This window comes from Callospermophilus lateralis, chromosome 3 (assembly GCF_048772815.1).
Source record: "Callospermophilus lateralis isolate mCalLat2 chromosome 3, mCalLat2.hap1, whole genome shotgun sequence".
Lineage (NCBI taxonomy): Eukaryota > Metazoa > Chordata > Mammalia > Rodentia > Sciuridae > Callospermophilus > Callospermophilus lateralis.
Window position 1 is genome coordinate 98,865,665 of NC_135307.1, and position 22,667 is coordinate 98,888,331.

Sequence of the window (22,667 nt, forward strand, 5' to 3'; positions counted from 1 at the left end):
AGGGACATTCTTTATAAAGAAGTTATTTTTTAAGCTTGTTATGTATTATAGAAGTCTTTATTTAACTTAGAGCAGTTAAAATTATTTATAAAAGACTTATGAGAAATGGCTACACATTGCCAAAAATTTGCATCATTTCAAATATAGTCATACAGGAAACTGCCTTGTAGACTTCTCCCCTATTCTGTATTTGCCTACCCTGTGTTACTACAAAGGGTGTTACCATTTAAGCACTAAAGTTTTAAGCTGGGATTCATTAAATCAGAGTACTTAATTTTAATCTAATGCTTACAGAAAGAAATCATTGTATTTTCATTGAGTGCTCTCATGTTTAATAGGAAGTCTATTTTCTTCCAAATTGTATAAAATCAATGCAAGATATTTTCCACATTAGAAAAATAACCATATATTGTTTATTAAACATCCAAAAGAACAGAACCCAAATTAATTATCTGTCAAAAAAGTGAGAAGTGTCATGCAACATGGAAGATTTATGCTTACAAAATGCAATTATTTTCAAGTAGATACTGTTATTTTTTGAAGTGATACAATTTGATAATATAATTAAATAAAAAGTAAATTAAGCCACAAGTTGTAACATTACAATTATGAATTACCATTTAATATTTACATGTAAATTTACAGGTGAAATGTTCAAATATAATTACTTGGGAATTTTACCTGTTCATTTTGGTTATTTTTGGGTGTCATAAAATATGAAAGAACTAACTTTTCATTCTGATAAGGTATAGGTAGTAGTGGGATCCAGTTTTTGATGTTCTAACAAGGCACCATCTGTGTCTTACAAGAGGTCGTAGTTAAAAAAATACAGTCATATTTCTAGAAAGCTCAGCCAGAATGGAAATAAATGCAAATGTATTCTTTAATTATAATCAGTTTTTCAGTTTAAAAAAAGGTGAATATATAAGTGCATTATTTAAAGAAAATTCCATTTTAAAAAGTTCATTTGGATTGGGAGCCATAATTTGTACATTTGTTTTTCACAAAGGATGGTTTTCAAATAGATATGAGTTCCTAGTTTCTGTAAGAGAATAGACTTGATATAGGGTCTTTTGGGTTACACTCTACCTGGTACATAAGATTAGGATGAATTGCTATATTAAAACTTTAGATATGGAGGGGAAATAGGAAGCACTGACTCTTTTTGACTATGACCCCCAGTCCAGACAGGACAGGAGAGACCATGAGCTGGCAACCTAGAACCAGTGCATGAACTCTGGTCCACTGCCTGTTTTGTAAGTGGAGTTTTAGTGGAATACAACCACACTTGAAGAGTTGTCTATTGCTGCTGTTGTGCTTCAACAGCAGACTTATGTAGGTACCACAACAAAGATCTGGCCTGCAAAGCCTAAAATATTTACTATTTGGTTCTCTACAAAAACTACTTAAACCTGATCTTGTTCACCAGGGTTCAATACAAATAAAAAGCAAATCACAAGTCAGGTTTGTAATTTTAAATTGACATATTAAAAAAAGGAAATGGGTGAAATTGACTTTAAAAATATGTTTTATTTAACCTTACATATGATAAATATAACCATTTTAACATGTGGTGCTGGCTGGCCATAGTTCAAGTGCTCAACAGCCACATGTGCTTAATGGCCACCACATTAGGCAAAGCTCTAAATAAGCAACCAGGGGAGCTGAGACCCACTCTAGAGATAAAGTCAGCTCAGCAGAAGGCATTCCCAGGACATTACAATGGGCCTAAAATGTGGCAGTTAACATAATCCTTCTTTTCCTTTTACTCACTTTTCAGGCAAAAAAAATGCAGAATTTAGGAATTTAAAACCAACCAATCCCAGACAAAAAGGCCTTTTCTCCTTGAAATACAAGAAAGCTACAAAAATTTCGCCATGTAGAAATGATATTAACAAGGATGTTTATTCCCTACTTTGAAGTTAAATTCCTCCCACTGCAATTTATACAGGGTTCTATCTTGTTTTATCCTCAGCAGTATCTAAGAAAAGCAGCTTCCCATCACTAATATGATATCGTATTCCATTAAATCCTTTAAGACTCTGACCATCCTCTCCTATCTCAAAGATTTTTCTTTGTCTAGCTGCACAAATTCAACTTCTCTAACATTTCAGATTGGACCCATTTTCAAAGTGTTTTTTTTTTAAATTTTTTATTGTATTTACTGTTTTCTTTTAAACCTCTCCCCAAATCTTAAGCACTTCTTTAAATGAAGGAAGAAAAACTGAATATGACATTCTCGAAATGTCCTAATGTTGCCAAACAAAAATCAATCATTCACTCATGTGTTTGACATGCTAGTCTTTTGTTTCATTAGTTCAACCTATTATTAGAGTATTTTACTTGTATCTCACTAAAACACTTGTATCTCATACACACACACACACACACACACACACATACACAAATCCTGAAATATAAAGTAAGCTTAGACACCCAGAATTTCATGGGCTTACTATATTTCCACCTATAAAATGAGCGTGATTTAAATCCTCTTTTTGGAAGTTGATTTTTTTCTTCTGAAAATTATGCAAGCATTTTGCTATGTGAATAACAAGGAGAACGGGGCACTTAAAAGCACCTTTGAATTTCATACTTATCAAGGTTGTAAATTAAAGAAGATTAAGATAAAACAATCTAAACAGTCTTAACTCTAAGAAGATGAAATGTTAAAAGAACAAATTAATGATAGGTAACGAAGATACCTAGTACAAAACTGGAAAAGATATAACTTAGAAAACAAATAAAAATATCTGTAGTTAACATTACACACAGTAACAACAGAAGTATAGATGTAGAACAAAGGAGGTGACAGTCCTGTTGAATTCAGTTCCTCTCCAATTATAAAAAATAAAGGTTGGAAACTGTAGTCATCTAAGGTAAAGGGCATCAGTTAGAAAATAAAGTTGAAATCAGCCTATGAGTAGAAGACAATGACTCTGGCATTTTATTGCTTCCTGAAGTCAAGAAAGATAAGAAAGTTACAAATTACATTTAAAAAATGAAATTTATATATACTATCATTTCTACCTAAAGGGTAGCTCTGAGGTTCTCCAAGAAACTGAAAGAAATAGCAATCAGTTTACCTTCTGGGAATTAAACTAGTAAAATTGGCACTTGAATGAGGTTTCCTCCCACAGATCTTAAGCATCTGAAACACACAGGTCAAGAGACATTCAGCTCTCCCCAACCATTCCTGCAGCCTTCGCACTGACACACACAGTCTACTGAGAGCAACAAGGCAGCCTCCGGACAGGAATGTGTGTCCTTCAGCCCTCACTGGCTGCACTTTATTTACCCCAACCTTATATGTGTGATTCAATTTCCCACCTTATGTTCAGTTGTGAATGTTAAAAGTTTCATTGTATCGATGCAATTTTCCTTTAAAAATAACTCCTTTTAAGTTAGAAATAAAATAAAAAAAAAAACAGATTCTGACAACCTAAAATAAATGACTAAATAAGAAAAGGGGGAAAAAAAATGTTACATAAGTACTGAACTTAGCATCTGAAGGAAGAAGGTATAAACAAAATAGGTTAGTCTAAATAAAATAGTAAGAAGAGAAATACAATCTTTGGGAATTTTTCATTGTATATCAGTCTTGACCAAGGAATATAGTAGCGTGATGGGCTGAAAGAGTTGACTGTATTTGACTCAGAGCTCAGTGAACCCTATGGCTCTGACTTCATGTTCATTAATGTGCCTTTATGGTAATTGGTGCTGTTCCAGTCTCTGTGTTAGAGGATGGACAGAATTCCAGTTATATTGGCAATTGTAAAATGAGTGTTTTTCTTGTTTATATATTCATTTTTAGGTGTTTGGTTATGTTACACAGTTCTTAAATTCTGACTCAGTTGACAAATTCTGGACTCCGATAAAATCTAAATCAGGTCTCTAAATCTAAAAGTGTGATGATTATGTACTAGCACCCTGTTACTAGCTCTGCTGCTCTGAGACATGGCTTGGACAGCCACTTGGCCTTTCTTGATGATAACACATCCTTTACCACTAACTATATATGTACACATGAGATAAAAGATGGTCTTATTCAAAATTGTTATTAATGGTATTTGAATACCATTAAAATAATGGAAAATACTAATATGTCATTCATCAGCTAAATCTTGACTTAGAAATCCTGTTTCCAACATGTCCTTTAAATAATTTTAATGAAAAAAACTAAAGTTAATAGATGAACATAAAAAACAACCATACATTAAGCCATAAGAAAACAATAAAGCATGATGCAGCCATTAACAAATAAAATTTACATATATTAGATAACATTATGAAAATATGTTTACGTGAAGATACATTAGATATGTGCATATAAATGGCATGGTTCAAACATGCTGAGGAGATAACTCAATGAAGTAAAGAAGAAAAGATGGAAAACAATCTCTTAAATAAAATGACAATATCATGTTTAAAAGTGAAAAACAATCAAGGTAGTACAAATTTCTGGTTTATGAGAGTAAATGCAAATTTTATCATTGTTTATTAACTAAGGCTTGGAATCCTAAAGAGGTGGGGAACCCATAGATGCTGAGTATATCAAAAGCATTGTCCATGCAATGATTTAGTTGATAATTTCTTGTTTATTTGCAAATATATGTTTAAAAGAGGTCAAATAAGCTCAATGGAAAATTAAGTTGGACACACACTACAGAATGTAACTTTTCCTCCTCTTTGAAAACCATGTAGAATTTGATTTAAATTTTGATAAGCCAGAAACCTATTGTGTCAAAAATAATAATGCCATAGCAAGGATAATATTCATTCAAAAACTGTCCTAATTCACCCAAGATCACTTGGCAGATTCAATCATCTCTTAGTTCCTATTTTTGTGGCTTAAGTGCCACCATGTATTTATGAATGCATATTACTTCTTTCTCAAGTTGATAATGTTCTTGGTGAGCAGCAACTTGATTTGAACTTACCTTACATGAAGACTCCACCTGCAGACCAGGGCAAGGTATTGGCCCAAGCTGGTGGGAGCTGGAGGATCTCTGTTCTATACTTTTGTGCTTATGTGTCTCTGAGGCAACTGAAAGTGCAGGTTCAGGCTTTAGAAGCTGCAAATCATCACAGCAATTAAGAATAATTCTCGCTCTTTCTCCTGTCTCATGTCTTTCCAAAGTGCCTGGAAAACAAGAGTAGGAATAAAAATCTAAGCAAAATATTTATCCTCGTAGAATAAAAAGACAGAACACAAAACACTCTTAACCGAAGAATCGTAATTCTTTAAGTTATCATGTCTGATTATCTTCTTGAAACACCAAACAAACCAGTCTGGGAGATTTTTCTAAATTATTCAAATCACCCTCTCCCAAAGTGAAATTAAAGACTTGAAAAGCTTGTCTTCCTTCGTGTGCTTTTTCAACTGCTGAAATCAACAAGACATTCAATAGTCTTTAACAGTGAAATCTCTTATTTATTATACAGTATGCAAGTGATCAATAACAAAGAGCGATGGAATATTTTGGTGCTGTCCCCTAGTGTTCCAAATCACAAATAACAGAGTCAATAGCAGTCGGCTTGGACACCAGATTGACAATGTTTCTGTTGGTAATATATAATTTGAATGATTAGGATAAATAGGAATACAGATGTTTTGTTCTTTTTCCCGTCTCATGTCTTTCCAAAGTGCCTGAAAATGCCTCACCGCTTTGGTCATTGCAGTTTTTATTGTTGGTATGTTGTTATTATATCTGTTAGGTTTTATTTCTTATATTTTTAGAAGGGAAAATAAATCCCTCGACCTCTGATATTCTTCCAGTTCCAGAAGAGGTGCTGGCAAGTCCAAATGAGAGTTAAAAAGGGGCTGGCAAGTCCCAGCTCCTTTAAAATCTAATGGCAATGCAGGGGCAGGAAACATCTGAAAACTAATTTGCTACAGTATTTAAAAGGACAAGCATAAAATAGAGCAAAAGTGTCAGAAAATAATTAACAGATAGTTGTATTTTTACAAAATATGATACCATGCACTCAGGAAAAACTCAATCAATGAAATAATCATGACCTCTATCTCATGAGTTCATTTGCCTTATTAGTACTATAACACATTTTCCTCCAATTGAATAAAAATGCAAAGGGAAATAAACTTGATAAATAATACCTAAATATGGATTTCACATACTCCTTTTCTACTGCTGAGAAAGAAAGCTATGTTATTTAAGGAGAAAGATTATTAATTGTTATTGATAGTAATAAGAGAATATTAACTAAAAAATTACAATAAGAAAATAGTAATATATACTATAAACCATGATGGCTTCAGATAGGTAGATAGTTTCGAAGATTAGAAATCCCAATTCTTCCTTATTTCTCCTTCTTTCTTTCAAATTCTTCCTTTGCAGAAACTAAACTACCATTAGTTGGTATGTTGGATTCTGAACCAGTAATAGCTACCATGCTAATCTTGCAGACAGAATTTTAGTCTTGACTCTCTTATAACAATATTTTCTCTTATAATTTTTCTATATTCATAAATCAACATCTTTAAAATATTAAACTTATGGACATTCTCTTAAGCTTTCATTTTACATCAAGATTGATATTTTCAAAAAAGGAAGCTGGCAACATCAAGAAAATCTTTTCTTTCAAGAATGAGAAAACTTCCTCAAATCAAAGATACTAGTTACTACAGCTTCCTTTAAAATTAATGCATTCAAGAACTTTTAACTGTTTCACCTGTAAAATTCACCATCTTTCTAAGAAGTCTAAGTTGGAACACAGGGTCAGATATTTTCTTCTCATAGGTTTTCTGCAGTTCATCAAAATATGATGTTTTAAAAATATTTCAAGATGTTCTTTTTTTCGACAGGGTCTTGCTATGTTGCTCTGGCTGGTGGACACAGACTCCTAAAGCTCAAGCAATCCTCCTGCCTTAGCCTCCCTTGTGGCTGAGACTATATAGAAGTGCACCACCATGTCCAACTTTTGAGGATTGTTGAAAAATAATTTAATGCACTTTAACACATGGCTCATGTGCCTTATACTATATATGTATAAGGCACATTTATGTATTGATATGGTTTATTTTATACTATCTTACACAAGTACAACTATTTCTTATAATTCTTGCATTTTTCAGTAATGACAATAGCTCACCTAGAAACTTGTATTCACACACAGATAACTAATCTGCTCCAACATCTACTCTGCTATTTACAGTGACAAATGTTAACAATGTTTTGTAAATAAGAATGATTCAGACCAGGAGTACTTGGAGCTCCCTGAAAATCTAATAATAGTACAGGAGCAGGAAACATATATAAAAATTAATTTGCTACAATATTTAAAACAAAAAAACATGCTATTTTCACTAATAAGTAAAAATATCTCATTTTAACAAAATATTAAACATTCGACTTTGTGAGTAACAGTTTCTATTATGATTAATTAAAAAATATTTGAAATATTATGGATATTATTTTGTTTCAAAGAACCAATTTAAGCACAAATGTGACATAATAAGTGTTAGAGTCAATTTCTTTAAAAGTTATAGAGACAAATTTAAAAAACGACATATTCAAAACAGTAATTTGATTTTGCAATAAGTCCAACACAATAGCTTTTGAAAGCCCTTAGTCAAATTCTGATAATGGTTAGAGATTCCCATGTGTGCTAGTTATCATTTTATCGTCCCCAAATTAGATCCAAATTCACCCTTTATTACCTGCTCTGGGAAAGTGGATATGAATTCCATGAATATTTTTCCTTTAGTGGATAGTACAATGTGAACCTTTATGAATAGAGATTGATGGAAAGGTCTAGCAGAGGAAAGGGTTTTTCCTTCTTGGTTTGGTGTTCTCTCTTGCAACAGAGCTTCCTAAGCACCAAGTTCCTTTGTCACATTCTTTGGGCAGTTCTGTAAACTTATTAGTGTTTCTAATAAGACAACTTTCTGTAAACCGCTCTAGTTGGCACCTTAGAGGGCATATTCCTGTAAAGTTCCACCAACACCCCACCATGGCAGCTTCTCTGCAATCTAGTAACAATATCTGTACCTTCTTCAGCAACTTCAGGAGCTTAGCCTTGGGTGGGGGGAGTGAGCGTCTCTTCCTTGGTCAGGCTATCTCAGTTCTAGGACTAGAAGTTGTTTTTTAAATCTGGTATTCCTATATTCTTTAGAGTTCTTTTTACTTCTTACTAGTCCTTTTTTTCATATGAAAATTCTTTGTGATAGTTCACAATCCTTTATGTGAAATTTTCTCCTTAAATCACTATGTCACTTCTCCACCCTGAGTAGATCCTGATGGATATGCCCAGATAAATAACTTCTGATGCAGAATGTTCCTTTAACTATATTATGTTATTCATGGAATTTATGCTACTTCAGGGATATAGTTAAATTGCTAGAGGGAGTCTATATCTACAACACAAACAAGGAGGGAGGGCAGCACCATAAGGAGGAATGTTGGCAAGGAATGCTTTTGCATCTTTTTTTGCACTGGACAAGAGACAGAGTTGCTGCTTCCTGATGTTACAGAAATACCAGAAACTGAAGGTTTGATTATTTAATTCAAGTTCTAATTTCAAAAAAAACAAAAACAAAAACAAAAAACCATTTGCTTCCTAAAGTTAACTTAATGATAATTAGAATAGAATTTAACTTATACTTAGCCATTGGAATCAGTTTCAACATGATCAGAAAAGATGTCGAGACATGTAGGAGTGAAGCATTCCTAAAAGTTACGATACTATCTCTTCCCTCCAAGTAGATGTGCAAAAACACTGTAAACTGTAAACTCTATCTGGTCATTGCATAAAATGATTTTGAGTAAATAGTTTATATTTTCTATTGTTTATTTTATTAATATGAGTTTTGATACAATTTATTTTTGTTCTAAGCTATTCCTTAAAGATCGTGGCACTCAAAAAATTATAGTTATATTGTGTGCATGTACTAATATGTAACAATATGTAAGTATTGTGTACAAATATAATGCACCAAAGAAAAAGGAAAAAAGTCCCAGGTTTTTAGACCCTTTGAATTTAGGATTTTTAGATTAGGAATGCTAAATTGGTAAAGTCTATAAAAATATTTCCCAATTTAAAAATATATATAAAATCTAAATTCTGGTCACAAGCATTTTGGGTAAGGGATATTCAACCTATGATACATAAGAGAAAGGAGATAATCATAAGAAAAGAGACCTTAGAACACTTAACATCCTGATAAGCAATTCTGGATTAAGTTTTACGATCCAAAATTGGTTACCCCTCCTCCCCTAAAAAAGTCAGTGCATAAAAACAGAAGGACTGTCAAGATCCTAAACCCGTATGGACAATATTTTCACTTGTATATCTGCTTTCACTGTCATTTCAACACATCTAATAGCATCCATTAAAAAAATGTTTTAAGTTATAGCGTTCTAGTGGCCATGTGGGCAGCCCTGTGTCTAGCAGACGTTTTCTCTGTCCATCAAGATGGACACCAAGGTGACCTTGCAACAGGGTGGTTCAGAGCAGACTATGGCTCCCCACTGCTCTGTACTGAAATACTCAGTTCACTCTTACAGGATGTAAGACCTTCAGCAAGTTATTTTACATTTCTATGCCTCAGTTTCCTCATCTGTTTAATGGGGATAAAAGTAATTCCTACCTCACAGATTACTCAGAGGATTAAATTAAGTAAACATTTGAAGAAAGCTTAGAGGTTTGGCATACAGAGATCAAGCGTTGTGCTATATGACAGTGCCCTTTATTACATGAGAGTTTCTCAAACATACCTTATGGGTTTTTAATAAACCACCTTGGCTCTCTGGCTTTGAAATTTGCCTGAACCCAGCCCTGAGGTCACAGGGATATGAAGCTTGGGCTCCCCATCCTTCTTCCTGAGACTTTTACCTTTATAATCAGCCTTTCTCAACACACTAGGTTATAATCAAAATAAGGGTAGGATTACATATTTGACTTATTTTTTCATCCTTCTCAGTATATTAGAATGGGGTTTGGAATAAATTAAAGGCTAAATGGCACTCTTTAATGGATTATATGATCAGTACTCCAAAGATTTTTTTTTTTTCTCTTCTATGGCTACACTTCCGATTACAATTGAACTCCTAACCTACAAGTTTATTCTCACCTCCACTTTCTTCTATGTCATCCTCCCCTTGTGCATAAATTAGATTTTATTTTATTTTTCCCTCTAGAAAACAAACAAATCCTTCCTCCTACCTCTATCTCATCTTCTGGGTACTAGCTTGAATTTCCACCTTCTCAGAGAGGCCTTCCTCAAGTATTTGCATTGCTTTCTATTCCAGCTTCTCTACAGCACTCACCACATTTGTAACTGGTGTATTTCAGTTGCTTGTTTAGATTCCAGATGGCTTCCTCACCAGATGCTGAACTATTGGGCAAGTATGCATTCTATAAGCTTGGAACAAAGCAGGACTCAATAAATGTTCACTGAATGGACAGATTAAAATTTACCATTTCCCAGTAGGCAGTGGGGGAGGGGCAGCTATAAAGTATCAGAACATAGCAAGGTCTTAGGGTGGCAGGAGTTAATACCAACTGTGCTCATTATGACTTGGACTATAGGGTTCAAGAGAGGCCAATAGTAGACTAGGTGTATGCAGGAACCTGAGCCAGAAGCCTAGCCCAGCTCTCAACTATGATATGAGGCCATTCCTGAAACCCAAGAACTGGGGATTGGAGACTGCAAGTTAGTCTCTGAATATGCAATGTTAGCTTGATCTGTGCAGTTGTCTTTTTCTTCCCTGTGGATTGAGAAGCAGAATATATTGGTCAAATGAGGAAAAAACAAAACAAAACAAACAAAAAAAAAAAAAAACAAGAAAATGCAGAGAGAAGGAGGCAAAGATGGAAAGAGGGAATCAGAAAGAGGTGGTGGTTGAGGGAGACCTTGCAACTTTCTAATTTTGTTTTCAGTCTTTTCCTAAGGACTAGCCACTGATCTCTGTGAAACATACTTTTGAATCCTTACAATAAATGCCTCTTTCTGAAAAAAACACATCTACTTGGCTCCTCTTACTATCTACTTATACAGAGAGGATAGAGATGTTTCTATTGCCATACACACCAAGTTTGAGGATAGCCATTTAAATATGCATATAGAACTCCAGGTGAGATCAGAGCAGAAACAGAGGTTTAGGCATTATCAGTAGATGGGTGAGGATTAAATTCCAATAAAGAAGGCCAAAATGAAGGAAATTTGGAGTGAAATGTTTCAAGACACCAGCACAAACCCTGTAGCAGTTTCTGTACATCAAGAAGAAAGAAAATGTAAAAAAAAAAAAAAAAAAAAGAAGAAGAAGAAGAAAGGAAAGAGCCAGGCAAGGTGGTGCATGTTTGTAATCCCAGTGGTTTGGTAGGCTGAGGCAGGAGGATTGGGAGTTCAAAACCAGTCTCAGCAATGGAAAGACTCTAAGAAACTCAGAGAGACCCTGTCTATAATAAAATACAAAACAGGGCTAAGGATGTGATTCAGTGGTTGAGTGCCCCTGAGTTCAATCCCTGGTACCACTCCACCCGGACCCTCACCCTGAAAATAAAAATAAGGGAAGGACGACGATTCCAAAACTACTATAAGTCAGGATGTTGCCATAATACAGTCTATTCTAAGGCATTAGGATATCAATGTTTATAGGACACCTGCAGATTTTCTGTTTGTTTTTAAATAGAGCAAATAATCACAATGTGAAGCACATGCTATGAAATCTGATTTTGAAGTATTGGGCTATGTTAGGCAAGAAGTATTCATCACAAAGGATGCCTCCTTCAATTGTGATAAACAACAGCACAAGAAAAGAGAACACTTACAAAAATATTCCTTAGAGATGTAAAGGAAAAGGAAGGAGCAGCAATACTTACACTTTAATTTCCTTCCAGTCAGAAGGTCCTCCTTTGATTTTATTTCCATGGAAATTTGCCCAATATTTGGAGCATTTTCTACCTTGTACATAAATATTTTTTCAACCCCCACTGATATTTGCTTTCTACAACCAACAGAATTATCATAGCTTGCTACCAATTAATGGATGGCTTTAATATTTAGCTCCCTTAGTCAAACTTCCTTCTACCAGTTAACAACTAGTTTCACTGAGTTTGTCAAAAAAAAGGAATAGTTACTATCCCAAAAAGGAAAAAAAAAAAAAAAGGATTGAAAAGAAATCACAGATACCTGATGAATTCATTTCTAAATGAATAAACATAAATTAGGACTAAAAAACATCACCTACTGGATTTAAATTTTGTCGCATTAAAAGAAAAATTTCATTTACTTAAAAAGTATACATAAATAAATTTAAGATAGTGACTTTTTCCCCCCTCAGAACACTGTAGAAAGAATATCTCTACAGGACAATAAGATTCTCCTAGGTCACCAAAAGTGTATATAATGTAAACCAACAAATTTCCACTAAATACTCTACTTATTATGGTAATATGAACATATCAGAATTTATTAAATAATTCCCATTATGAGATTAGTAATGGATATACATTGTACTTATATGAACAAAGATGTGTAAAAGGACATACTGCAGGTAGGTCTTTTAACCAGGCATGCACTTTCTAACTGGTTATACCATGAGATTGGGCTGTAATTAATAACAGTTATATTTCAAAATAGCTCTCTCTAAAACAAGATTAGGTTTAAAACATGGTCTTGCTACCAGATTTGGTGATCAAATTCATAAAATCAGATTTCAACCAAACAGCTGACTGACAGTTATAACTGAATTCCACTATCAAGGAATTTGACCATTGAATCTTTTGTAAGATTTATCATTTATCTTCAGTTACCCATGAAGTTTGTTGCCTTCCTCATAGAGTTTATGGAGGTGGACCCAATGCCCCATTCCTAACAAAAGCATTTCATAGTTACTGCATTTTACACCAGAAAATATGAACATGATGGGTATTTGACCAAGGATAGGGACCTGGGGACGTGAAACTTAGCTAACCTGAACGAGAAATGAAAGTGTGGGGAAAAGGAATGCCTCTGAAAATATTAATTCAGGCATAAAGACACTTACCTTCATTCCTCAATATATTTGAATATAATAAATCTAGCTGTAATATAGACTGTTCAAGACATGGTTCATATGTATACTATATAAAGGCCCTAATAAGATTATACAGTCATGAGTGGTTCCACATCAACTTCTATACCTTAAGGGTATGGAATACATTCTTTAAAATTCCTTCACCCTTGTGAATTTAACCCCAGCTCTGACACACTCTCCAGCACATTCAGAGCAACACAAGTGCTTATCAGCTAGGCCATATTCAACCTTAACATCTAATTCTGACCATTGACCTCCAGGAAAACAGGATGGGGAGGGATATGACAGGCAAAAAAAAAAAAAAAAAAGGATTGAAACATACAGAGGTTTAAGTTTGTTAATTTGTATATGGATTAGAAATAATGCATTAATCTTGAACAAATTTTATACTAGTCATATATATATAAATATATATTTATATATGTATATATGTGTGTGTGTATATATATGTATATATATATATATATATATATACAACTAAATATATATATATATTTAGTTGTAATTGGACACTGTACCTTTATTTCATTTATTTGTGGTGCTGAGGATTGAACTCAGTGCCTTGCACATGCTAGGCAAGTACTTGACTGCTAAATCACAACCCCAGCCCCAAATACTAGTTTTCTTGATAAGGAATTTGCTTATAAAATGATTTTTCCTCTTAACATGTGATAACAATATAACATCCCTATGACTAAATTTTAATTTTTAACCCCACTCTGCAACTAACTATAATTTACAACCAAGTTAAGATGATGTTTGTAGAAAAGTATGATGTATTATGATACAAAGAATATATTTTTGTAATTAGTTGTCTCTCATATATGGAACATGAAAATTGTCTTGTTTCTAAATTTTGTAAAATGTTATTCACTCTGTATTGTTTACATTTTTATATAAGATATGCATATTTTTAACCATAAATTATTTCAAAAGTATATTTTGTTTATCCTGCTCTTCACCGAAGTTCAGATTGTTTATCCTCTTCAAGGATACACTATCCCTGAAGAGATATATCTATCTATCATTTATTCACTTCTAGTATCAATTAATTAGGTCACAATCTTGCAGAATTGATCTAGAGTTTCTCCTGGAAAGAGGAAGAGTATTGAGAAAGGAGAAATTAAGGTATACTCCCTTAAATAAGGTGCTAAATGAGGAGTGAACTCATATGGAGAGTCTTTATCTATCTATCTATCTATCTATCTATTATTGTTGTTCATTTTTGTGTTTGGAGGCCAGGATATGCTGGAGATAGGAGATAAAAAGCACTCTGACTTTGCGTCAGGGCAACAGTTTGCTGTAGGAAAATCATGGGTGACCACAGCTGCAGCAAGCAGGTCAGGGTTCATATTGAAAGCACCACCACCCTCACCATAGTCCCCTGTAAAATTCAATATCATGTCAATACCATGCAATCCAAAAATTCTCTCCTATCTCTTCACCTTTCCATTTCATGGACTCATTCACCTATGGGGTCTTCTAGAGACAGTTCTGCCCACCCAGCAAGGGAAAAGGCAGAATTCTAAGAATAATCTCTCACAACATTCATCATTATGTGATTTCACTCTCCTGTGACTATGATGGTAAAGCACTCTAGTGACTGTCATATTACATGGAAAAAAAGGGTTTCACAGATATAATTAAAGCATCTCATCAGTTGGCCTACTAAAAAGGAGACCGATCAAGCACACCAGGCCTTAGTGAGCCCTCTGAAAGTAGAGTTTCTCTAGATGCTGGAAGAAGGGGAAATTGGAGATTTGAACCAGGGAAGAGTTTATGTGTCGCTGCTGGCTTTGAAAATGAAGAAGGCCATGGACAAGGATCAGAGGTATCATCTAAGAAGTGAGAGAAAAATCTGGTCATAGCCAGAGGACTTCAGAACTACAATAATACATAACTAAATTCTGTGGCAGAATGAGTTTGGAAGTTAATTCTTCCCCAGAGACTCTAGCTTAGAGCTCAGTTGGTAAAACTTTTATTATGTCTTTGTGTGATCCTAAGCAAAAAAACGAGTTGAGCTCACCTGAACCTGTAGTTCACAGAACTGTGAGATATTAAACAATGAAGTTTCAAGCTACTAAGTTTGTGGTAATTTGTTATCCAACAATAGGAAACCAACACAACAAGGACTTGTGGCAATACTTTTACTTTGGACCACAGATTTAGACCTCAAATCTTTTATTCTTTTTTTCATTATTTCATATGTGAAAGTCTTGCCTCAAACAAAATAAGTAACTGAATGAATAAAGGCATGAAGATATAAAACCAAATAAATGTGAAGGCTGGTTAGATATTTAAGACTCTTTTTCTAAATGCTCTTACTCTTGCACTCTGAGAATCACAAATCATGCAGACATTTATTAAGCAGTTGGGAATGGAAAAATCATATACAACACCAAAAAATCCTTTTAAAACATTCTGTTTTCCTAATAATTTTTATCTAGGAATAGTACAGGCAAATAAGGACTAAGACTATAGCTGACAAAGAAAAAGTAGTTATTGTATCTTTGGGAAAGAGAGAACTGTGGTCATTTTGGTGGCTTGTACAAGGCTTGTTTCTGTTGAATAGTGGGTATCACTGCCAGGCTAACTACTAGATGGCAGCTCTTAGATTTGTTCAAGTTGGGGTGTGGGGGGGACAATACTCACCTAGGTTGAAGAAGAGAGCTATGCCAATCAAACTGACATCAAACACAAGCAACACAAACTAACTGGGAGGTCTACAGATGCCAAGGCAGATTCTGATTTAACGGTATATTTTTTCAATCTATTTTGGTTTTGTAAACCATTAAGAATCACTCTCTTCCAGGATGTATTTCTAAATCATTTAGAGGGTAAATACTACTGAGGGTACTGAGTAAATATATGTTTACTCTGAGATATGTAATCAAAGTCAGACTTTGAGTTAGAGGAAAAAAAATCTGATATTTCAAATATTCAAGCATACACCTCAACTTTATTCTGGGTCTACAAGTCATTCAGTATTCCAAATTTTTGGAAACAGGAAAAAAAATCTAGATGACAGATGAAGTATCAGTTTCTCATTTAGTTTCTGAGCCCATTGAAATAAAATCAAGGCCCTCTTTGATATTTAAGATCTATTTAAATATTAATGTAAATCATCCTGTAAATGCATTACTGTAAAATTTCTGCTCCTGTTTGCCCTCTAAAAGAATAAAAGATAAAAAAAAATTTAAAAAAAAACATTCTGTTTCCTAAGAAATCATACATAAGAGACCAAAATAATGTTTCCTTATTCATCTCTTATTTAGTTATCAACATTGTCCAAAACTGCCATTATTTACCTCTAATTGGGTACTTTGTGTGTTGTTTAGTTTTAAATCAATCCATCAAAGTACAAAGAAACTGATGTTCAGAAGAGCAACTGAAAGGGTATTTGTATATCCTGTGGCTGGGAGGGTGACAATGATAGGTATTTTGACTTTTAAACAGCAGGGAAAGTTCAGATGCCAAGTCATAGAGTAATAATTCTGCTACAGCCCATGGGGACTGGCATGTCCAGGCCTGGGTTTAAAGTAGGTAATGTCTGTTGGCAACCTGGGGAGGAGAGCTGAAGAAAGAACTTGACTGGCAAGATAATCATTTAGGAAACTTGTCAATGGTTCATGTAAAAGCTGATGAAGATGGCCCTACAACAATTTATTTTTAATTGTTTTCAGTACCTTTGAAAATACATAATTCTATGTTTTATTGGAAGCATACAAAAGAATTGTAGTGTGTATTTGACCTGTCAAATGATTAAAGTTCATCACTAGATGTTGTTGACAGTATTGAGAAAAGAAACAGTAATGTCCTTCATTAATAACTAGGAATTTCATGAAATAGATATAGAATTCTATATAAAGCCAGGCTCTTTAGTGAGCTCTTAATTCTAAAAAATCATTTCATTTTTATTGTTATTTGTCCAGAGTATTCTATCCTATCCCTTTTCACCGCCATCTCTGTTTCTGTAGTTCATGATTTCTGCTGCCACCACCTGTTGGTAGTTTATATGTAGTTGTATATACCCCAAACCATGGAATGGGTTTTACAGAACATACATAAGGTTTCTTGCAACAATCACTGTCCTAACTAATTTTGCCTTAGAGAACAATTTCTCCCTAATGAGGCCCCTGCTCTGGTAAAAATCCAAGTGTGGGTGACTGCTCATTCAATGCTACAATATGCCACACTACATCTTTTAGGATGAATAGATGGTAGTCAAAAGGACTCATAGTGACCTTCTGGGTGTATACTCAAAATAATTGAAAGTGGGGATACAAGTAGATATTTTTACACTCATGTTCATAGCAGCAATATCCATAGTAGAGAAAAGGTGGCACCAATCCAAGCATCCATCAAAGGATAAATGAATAAACAAAATGTGGTATATACCTAAAATGGAGTATTATTCAGCCTTAAGAGAGCAAGAAAATTCTGACACATGCTACAATATAGATAAACCTTGAATACATTATGGTAAGTGAAATAAGCCAGACAAATACTGTATGATTCCTCTTATATGAGATGCCTAGAATAGTCAAATTAATAGAAAACAAAAGCAGAATAGCAATTGTTAAAGATTGGGAGAAATGAAGGGTGAACAGTCTCATGGGTACAGAATCTCATTTTGAAAAGATGAAAAAATTCTAGAAATGAATGGTGGTGAGAGTAGAACAATAATGTGAATGAACTGAATGTCACTGAAATATTTACTTCAAAATGGTAAATTCTATACTTTGTAAAAATTCTACACTTTTGTTTATACTTCAAACACATCGTTTCTTAAATTTTACTACAATCATTTTAAAAAGCATCTGTGTTGATACGATAGTCCAAGGAAAATACAGAGAAAAAGAGAAACACACTGACAATAAACCTAGGAAATAATGAGAGAGTATGCAGAAGTAGGACAATCGAAAAAGAGGGGCCATTGACCATCAGGAGAAGTCAGTGTCACAGAAAAGAAGGACACTGATGACAAAGTGATTTCAGACAAGTCACTCACCCATGATCCAGAGAATGACAACTGAACTTGGCAATGAGGAAACCTCAGGAAGATCAGTTCTATTGGAATGGTATAGGCAGAACCCAGATCAAATTGCATTAAACGAATGGGAAGGTAAGAAAACAAAGACACAGAGTGCAGCTGAGATTTTGAAGAAAACTATCACTTTTTTTTTTAAAGAGAGAGAGAGAGAGAGAGAGAGAGAGAGAGAGAGAGAGAGAGAGAGAGAGAATTTTTTAAATATTTATTTATTTATTTTTAGTTTTCAGCGGACACAACATCTTTGTTTGTATGTGGTGCTGAGGATCGAACCCGGGCCGCAGGCATGCCAGGGGAGCGCGCTACCGCTTGAGCCACATCCCCAGCCCACTATCAATCACTTTTAAGTAGAATGACACAGAAAAGTAAGAGTAGTTCATAATCCCTTGTCCAAAACATGTGGAATTAGCAGGCTTTGGAATTTAGGACTTTTCACATTTTGGAGAGATAAAATAATCCATATATACATACTGTATAACAGTTATGCCTACAGTAGAGTCTAGGAGAACAGACACAACCAAATGTATGTATCTTCAGAGAACAGCTGGAGGAAGAGGAGGAGAAAGAGGAGAATGAGAAAAAGATGACAAAGACGACTTAGTGGGATAAATAACCTCATGTGAGCTAAGGTTTGATTTTGTTGCTTTACCATAAACTAATAAAAAACTTTAATTTTCAAAGATTTTTAGACTTTTAGGCTGTGACATTAAGAATATAGATGTGGATTCCAAACAATTGTTAGCTAGGAGACCAGAGGTAAACAGAGAGAGATTCTATGAGATGAGTTAGTGCAACACTCTGTTTTCTATAACACAGGGCATTAGATCATGCCTTTACATTTTCCTTATGTTTATACAGTCATGCTTTGTTATCTGATTACAACCCCCAGAATGTCTGACTGGGATTTTTATGCTATCTACAATTATAACACACCAAATATTCTTTAAATCTAGTGCTTAAAGGAAGCTCAACTTCCTTTACAAAATCATTGATGACTGTTAACTTTAATAACAGACCAATCTTGGGGAAACTATAAGGGTTGTAAGATATAGAAATAAGAACTTTTTAGAAAAATAGACATACAATGAGGAATATGTAGCAATGTAATGTAATTTTTCAAGCAAAGAGCTGATGCTTATGGAAGTAAGAAAAATGTTGTGGCCAAAAAAAAAAAAAAGAAAGTTAATCTGCAGTGTAAAGTATGGGTTAAATTGAATTGTCTTATCAAATAAGTCTCTGTATGACAATTCTCTTCTTAGAATATCAACTCACAAATATCATCAATTTTGAACTATCCCTATAAAGTACAATACATTTACTTCATTTTCAAAAACAATGTACTTTCTGCTCAAACGGCAAACTCTAAGAGGGCATCTTGTGTCCATTAGTGGAGTTTCTGCTACTTCGGGGCTTTCCAATGACAGAAGCAGGTCCCATGTCTTATCAGAATATGGGCTTCAGTGGAAAGTATCTGGTTCATGGAAATGTGAAAAAACTAAAGAAAGGGGCAGGCCAATCTATGCCTAGAATTTATTGACAATGCTGAGATTAATAAGCAACATTATTTGTAGCACACAAGATAAACTCTGACAACATTCCCAGAGACCAATTTTCTGCTCACCATTCTCAAGCAAGAACTTGAACTCTGGCTTGGTTTTTACCTGGTTCATCCCTAGAAACAAAATACTTCCCTCATCAAATCCTAACAAGTTAGTTAATGGTAGAAGTTGGATATTATTGATACACTTAGATGAACCAAGTGCATCCAATATCCTTTATCTCTCAGCCAAATCAGAGAACCTACTTTCCCCGAGAATAACAATCATTACAGTCCACTGAGTCTTGCTTTTCCAATCGTTTCTGTGGCAGCTGGCTACTGGGAAGTTGCTAGGGAATTGAAAGGAGGCAGCGTGGGGAGGGCAGATGGCTCCTTTGGGTTTATTTCCACTAAACGCTGCAGCTGTGAAACCCACTAACGTTCCAAGTGTCTATGTAAACTGCCTGCAGAAGGGGCCTGGCAAAGGAGAAGTCACAGTGTGGCCGTCCTGAAGTGTTCCTCTTGAATGCTGTAGAATAAGCCCCCATGAATACTAAATGCAAATATATGGCAAGCACACTTAGCTAACACTGATCCAAAAGTGTGATCAGTCCACAGGAATTGCTAAAAATGACTACAGCCAGTACTTTTGTTAGAAAAGGAAAGTCCAAGAAGATGTCAACTGCCAAAGGAAATAATAAAGGGAACAAAAGGTGCAATTTAATTGGTAAAAGTAATCTTAAAAGCAGACAGTATTTATTTTTATCATTAGTGTGACATTGTATTATTCTCATGTTTGTATCTGAGCCTACAAATGTTCCAAAGACATCCTGCAAATACCACAATAATATGCCTAATGTATATTAAGATGCCAGAACAAAAAAGGATGGAATTGAGTAATATCTCAAGTAAAATGCATGTGTGCACATACACACAATTCACCTATGTGTGTTTTACTAGAAAATGTAATCATCTATCACAGAAGACACACACACACACACACACACACACACACACACACAATTTTGTAGTCCTGGAGATTGAACCCAAGGGTACTCCACCATTAAGCTATGTCCCTGCTCTTTTTTATTATTTTATTTTATTTTTATTTTGAGGCAAGGTCTCACTAAGTTCTGAGGCTGGCCTCAAACTTGTGATTCTCCTGTCTCAGGAGGATTATAGACATGCACCACCAAACCTGGTTATAATGTAGGTTACTTCCTTAAAAGTAAGTTGCAGGTATCTAAAAGCAATAGAGAATCCTGTTCACATAAAGTAATATTATGCTTGTAACATTATGTAGGCAGTTCTTCAAATATTTCTAACTAATGAACATTAATAGAGGCACAGGTCTGATTTGAGGGAAGAAAATCTTAAGAACACAGCAGACTACTCTATTCAGATAAGTTTATCACTCCATCCTTAAAATATCCTCCTTATGAAAAGAGCAAGTGTTTGTAAAATTATAAGATCAAATGAATGTTTATAAAATTTCATCAAAGTCTATGTTCACCTGATAGATTTAACAGACAACTACTGTGATAATGGTATGGGGTGAATATGTATGTGTTCACATGTGTTTGTGCATATATGCATGTAAAAATGTTCATCAAGGATTTAGATGGAAGTAAAAAAAATATATTTGATGAGATAAATACCTCTCTTCAGTGCTATAGTATTTTTTGTTTTAATTTCACTGAAAATAAGGTCAAACTATTATTATTGTATTTTTGTTTTGGTGTTTTACTAAAGGATATGTAAAGCAAATGGAAACAGTCGGCCAAATGAAAAAGCAGATATTGACTCATACTCTCCAACTGTAGTGCTATCATTGAGTAATTCTGATGCATCCCACTTTGAAAATCTTAAAGACTAATAGGAGCTATTAACCTTTTTAAGGTAACAAACCCCTTCATTGGTCTAGGGAAGACAATGAAGCCTTTTTTTTTTTTTTGCAAAAATGTCAATAAAATATGTAGGCTTATAAAGGATATTGATTATATTGAAATGCAATCATCAAAATAAAAAATCACAACATAAAAATAAGTATACACATAATTCTGTACATGTTAATATGTAAAAGAAAAATTTTAAAGTGTAATATGCCAAATTTAGTAATTATTTTCTACAAATGCTTAAATTCTATCACTTTTTAGCAATGTCTATACTTTCTGAATCTCTGTTTTTTTTAATTTTGGATGAAATTGACATAATGTACATTTATTATACAATCCAGTGGCATTTAGTACACCCACAGTGTTGTGCAGTCCCCCCTCTCCCTAGTTTCAATACTTTGTATCAACTCATAAGAATATCCTGTACTCATTAAATAATCACTCCCTGTTCATTCCTCCCCCATCTCCTGAAGCTACCAATCTGTTGTCTCTGTGCTATTTCACCATTCTAGATACTTCATATAAAAAGAATCATATAAAAGGTGATTTATGTGTGTGTACATCTAACTTCTTTCACTTAGCATAATATTTTCAAGATCCAAGTTATTCCTTGTATCACAATTTCATTCCTTTAAGGGGCAGAATAATATTTCATTGTACATATATACCAAAATTTGTTTATCTATTCTTACATCAATATACAATTATATAGTTTATATGTTTGGGCCATTATGAACAGTGTAATAAGAAATGTTCAATTTCTGTGTGGGAATATGCTTTCATTTCTGTTGGTGGAATTGCTGGGTCATATGGTCACCCTATGTTTAACTCTGAGGAAATGCCAAACTGTTACCTTCAGTGGCACCATTTTATATTCCCTCCAGCAATGTACCAGTGTTCATATTTTCTACCTCCTTGCCAACTCGTATTATTTTCCACTGTTTTGATTCTAACCATCCTAGTTAATGTGAATTAGTAGCTCACTGTGATTTTGATTTGAAATTCCCTGAAGGCTAGTGATGATAATAAATTTTTCCTATGCTTGTTGTCTATTTGCATGTTTTCTTTGGAGAAATATATACTCAAGTCCTCTGTCCTTCTCAAATTTGGGGGATTTGTCTTTTTGTTGTTCTATGAGAGTTTAT

General features: G+C 34.2%; 1 protein-coding gene across 3 annotated transcripts in view; it reads right to left on the reverse strand.

The window, feature by feature from the left end:
* Wdr72 (WD repeat domain 72) overlaps positions 1 to 22,667 on the reverse strand; it is a 185,280-nt gene that overhangs the window by 126,345 nt on the left and 36,268 nt on the right. For all 3 annotated transcript variants that reach the window (XM_077109030.1, XM_076848584.2, XM_077109029.1), the window contains exon 13: positions 4,941 to 5,143. In XM_077109030.1, coding sequence (XP_076965145.1) covers positions 4,941 to 5,143 — 203 coding nt within the window. The remainder of the gene's footprint in view (positions 1 to 4,940; positions 5,144 to 22,667) is intronic.